The 3324-nt window shown below is 57.3% G+C and overlaps 1 protein-coding gene across 2 annotated transcripts in view; it reads right to left on the bottom strand.

Annotated features, from left to right (window-relative positions):
• The window catches only part of ACAA1 (acetyl-CoA acyltransferase 1), a 21668-nt gene extending 18584 nt beyond the window's left edge, over positions 1-3084 (bottom strand). For both annotated transcript variants that reach the window (XM_027835870.1, XM_027835871.1), the window contains exons 1-3: positions 2896-3084; positions 2685-2778; positions 2242-2299 (exon numbers count right to left, since the gene is read on the bottom strand). In XM_027835870.1, coding sequence (XP_027691671.1) covers positions 2242-2299; positions 2685-2778; positions 2896-3084 — 341 coding nt within the window. The remainder of the gene's footprint in view (positions 1-2241; positions 2300-2684; positions 2779-2895) is intronic.
• Between the last annotated feature and the right edge of the window lie 240 nt (positions 3085-3324).

The raw sequence follows: 3324 nt of genomic DNA, 5'->3' as shown, positions 1-3324 counted from the left end.
ATTTCACCTCTGCTACATCTCTCACTGATTTCACCTCTGCAACATCTTGTGTATATTTCACCTCTGCTACATCTCTTACGGATTTCAACTCTGCAACCTCTCTCCAAAATAATCCTACCCATCTCTCTGACCCTGTTCCCACCCTAGTGCAGACCTTTATCTTCTTACACCTGGCCTATGGCAATAGCTGCTGGGAGGGTGGGGGTCCTGCCTGCCCCAAGTTCCCCCCCCCCAAACCCTACTCCAATCCATTGTCCATTCAGCCACCAAAGTGGTTTTTTCAGTAAATTCCAGGATCAAATATAAAATCCTGTTTGGCCCTCAAAGCCCTTCATAATGCCCTCCCCCATAATTCTACATCCCAAGGACACTGGTCTTCTTGTAGCTCCTCTAACAAGACCCCCCCCCATCTCCCTACCCTTGGCAGGGTCCCATGCCAGCAATATGCCTCCTTCCCAGCTCTGCCTCTGCACTTCCTTGTTTTCCTTCAAGTTAGGCTAAAGTGGACCCTTCTACAGGAAGCCCATCCTGATCTCCCTTATTACTAGTGTCCTCCTTCTGCTGATTGCCTCCAATTTATTCTGTACATAGCGCTTTTGTACAGTGTTCTTTGCTTGTGGTCTCCCCCATTAGACTGTGAAGTTCTTGAAGGAAGGACGATCTTCTGCCTTTCTTGGTATCCCAAGCACAGTGCCTGGCATACAGCAGACATTTAATAAGTGTGGACTGCCTGCCTGCCAGCCCCTCCATTGGCTTCCATTCCTGGGTCCTGGTCAGTCTCTCCAGGGAGAGCTCCATGTACTCCCTGGGTTTATATACGGAATAAAGAGTTGCTGAGCTTCAGTGGAGAGTGGTGAACCTGGAAATATGGCCCTGGGTTCAAGTCCTGGCTCTGTCACTTGCTACTTGATCTCTTCAGGCTGTAATTTCAATCACTAAAATGCAGGTGCTGGAAGGCATGGTCCCCAAGGTCCTTTCTAGTTCTTGCCCTCTGGGCCTGGGGAATATCCTTCCTCTAAATGCGGTAAGCGTCAGTCAGCTGCCACTGATGCCCTCCAGACCACCCAGAAAAGCTGATGGTCCCCACAGGAAGCTCACGATCCAGTTGAAAGACAAGGACACACAGACATGAAGGTGAAAAAGCACAGTGCCTGATTCCTCTAACATTGTTAGCCAACAAAGAAACAGGGCTGCACAGGAAGAAGTCATATTAAGAGAGGCTGAGGAGACAGGACAGGGCAACCCTTGTCTTGGGTTGAGGGGCTGAGCAAACACCGGACACAGAGAAAAGAGGGAGGTGGGTAGCTCGAGTGTCCAAATTCCCAATTCCAAAGGGTGAACTTGGACTTGTCAGGAAGTCAGTGGGTACCCTGGACAGGAGCCTCCAGGCTGGCTCTCACTCCGCAGGCCCATATACCCAGCTCCCATGGATGGGGTCCTTGAAGATATCCACCAGGGGTATCCAGGCTGGGCCTGCCCTGCAACAGACCCTTGGAATGGAGATCAGGGCTCGAGGAAGCTCCAATGAGCCGGACATCAGCCATAGGGCCAGCAATGGGCTAGACATTCCCTTATCATGTCTGTGGTTGGCCCCACCTCCCTGAGAGTTTATTTCTGTCCATCCTAGGAAGAGTATGCCTTGGTGGAATTAATGGCAGGTAACTCCCTGGCTTTGACCTGACCTGGAAATTAAAGAACTCAATTAATAGATCCTCCTCTCAAATCAGGGGAAAAGTCCAACAGTGTGCCAACAAGCCAGAGGCAATCTGTCTACAGCTGAGTGTTGGGTAATAAGGGAAAAGGTCAATCACAGCTTCGCCAATGGCTGCGAGGCATCATGAACACGGAACTCCTGAATTCCTTCTTCCTAAACAGATCTAACTTTGGCATCTACAAAGGCCAAGAGTTTTCCATTTTCAGCCCCCCCTCCCCACCATCAACCCCTCCCCCATCCCATCTTTGCCACAGCAAACTATTGTCCCGGGGCCTAAACTGGCTGGGTGCAGCTGAGATGGCCTCCATTGTGTTGGCTGGGTCAGGGGGCTGACCTTACAGCTGGCTTGTTGACCTTAATGCCGTGGGGAATGTGCGCTCACCCCTCTCGGTGGGCTCAATGGTTGGGGTCCTGAGGGGTTGTAGGACTGCACACCCCAGCTCCAGGTCTAGCTGTGGGCCTGGTGTCCCTTGCCAAGTCTGAGGTCAAAGGGCAGGCAGACCAAGAGCTCGGAGAACTTTCTTTACCTTAGAAACTGGGCAATTCTGGCCATGACAGCACCGGCCCCTGGCTGCAGGACATTCCCTGTGGGCAGAGAGGGGGGCACTTCAGATGAGGGCAGAGCTACAGAGAGGACGCCTCGCGTTCAGGCCCAGGAAACTCTGAAGACCGAGAGAGCCGTCCCAGGGAGCAAAGGGCTGCCTGCGGCCTCTGGCCGGGGTGGGGTTCTTGATCACTTGAGGGGAGGGGTCATAATTCGGGATTCCTTGGGGAGACAGTTCTGTTTTTGTCTTTGTGCACTTTGTGCTCAGTGTCTGGTACACAGTAGGCGCTTAATTATTGCAGCAAGTTCAGCCAGTGTATCCTTGGCCAAGAAGGGTCCCTCCTCCCCTCCCTGGGCCTCAGCTTCCTTCCATGTTTAAGGCCCCGGGGGGGGGCAGCGCCCCTCGAGCTGCGGGCCCACACTCACCCACGCAGATGTCACCCAGCTCCCCGGGCGGCAGCCGCACGTCCCGCAGCACGGCTGTCATCACGACAGCCAGCAGCTCGTCTGGCGTCGTGTCCTGCGGGGACAAAGGGATGGAGGTGGGAGATCAGACGAGGCCCGGGGAGCCCCGAGAGGGGGGATCCGAGGCGAGGGAGACGAGCGGAGTCCGGCCCGGGGACGGGAGGCCCGCTACCTTGAAGCCACCGCGGCTGGCCTTGCCGATGGCCGTGCGCCGCCCGTGCACCACCACGATGTCGTCGGCGGGTGCCCTGGAGGGGGCTGCGGGCGCGGAGCCCGAACATGGGGCGGCCTGAAGGCCCAGAGCCCAGCCCGGCTCCGGGCGGCCTGACAGGTGACCGAGCACAACCTGCAGGCGCTTCATCCTGAGCCCGACTGACCCGGCCCACCCGCAGCGGGCGGTTCCCCCCCTCCAGGCCACGCCCCCGTCCTCCTCGCAAGGACACGCCCCCGGATGCCCCGCGCGACTTCCGCCCGGCTGGCCACGCCCCCGGATGTCCCGCGCGACTCCCGCCCGGCTGGCCACGCCCCCGGGTGCCCCGCGCGACTCCCGCCCGGCTGGCCACGCCCCCGGGTGCCCCGCGTGACTTCCGCCAGGCTGGCC

The sequence above is a fragment of the Vombatus ursinus genome, unplaced genomic scaffold (genome assembly GCF_900497805.2).
Source record: "Vombatus ursinus unplaced genomic scaffold, bare-nosed wombat genome assembly UNPS02014817.1, whole genome shotgun sequence".
NCBI classification, from domain to species: domain Eukaryota; kingdom Metazoa; phylum Chordata; class Mammalia; order Diprotodontia; family Vombatidae; genus Vombatus; species Vombatus ursinus.
The sequence above is the reverse complement of the archived record's forward strand: the minus strand, read 5'-3'. Positions and strand labels throughout refer to the sequence as shown.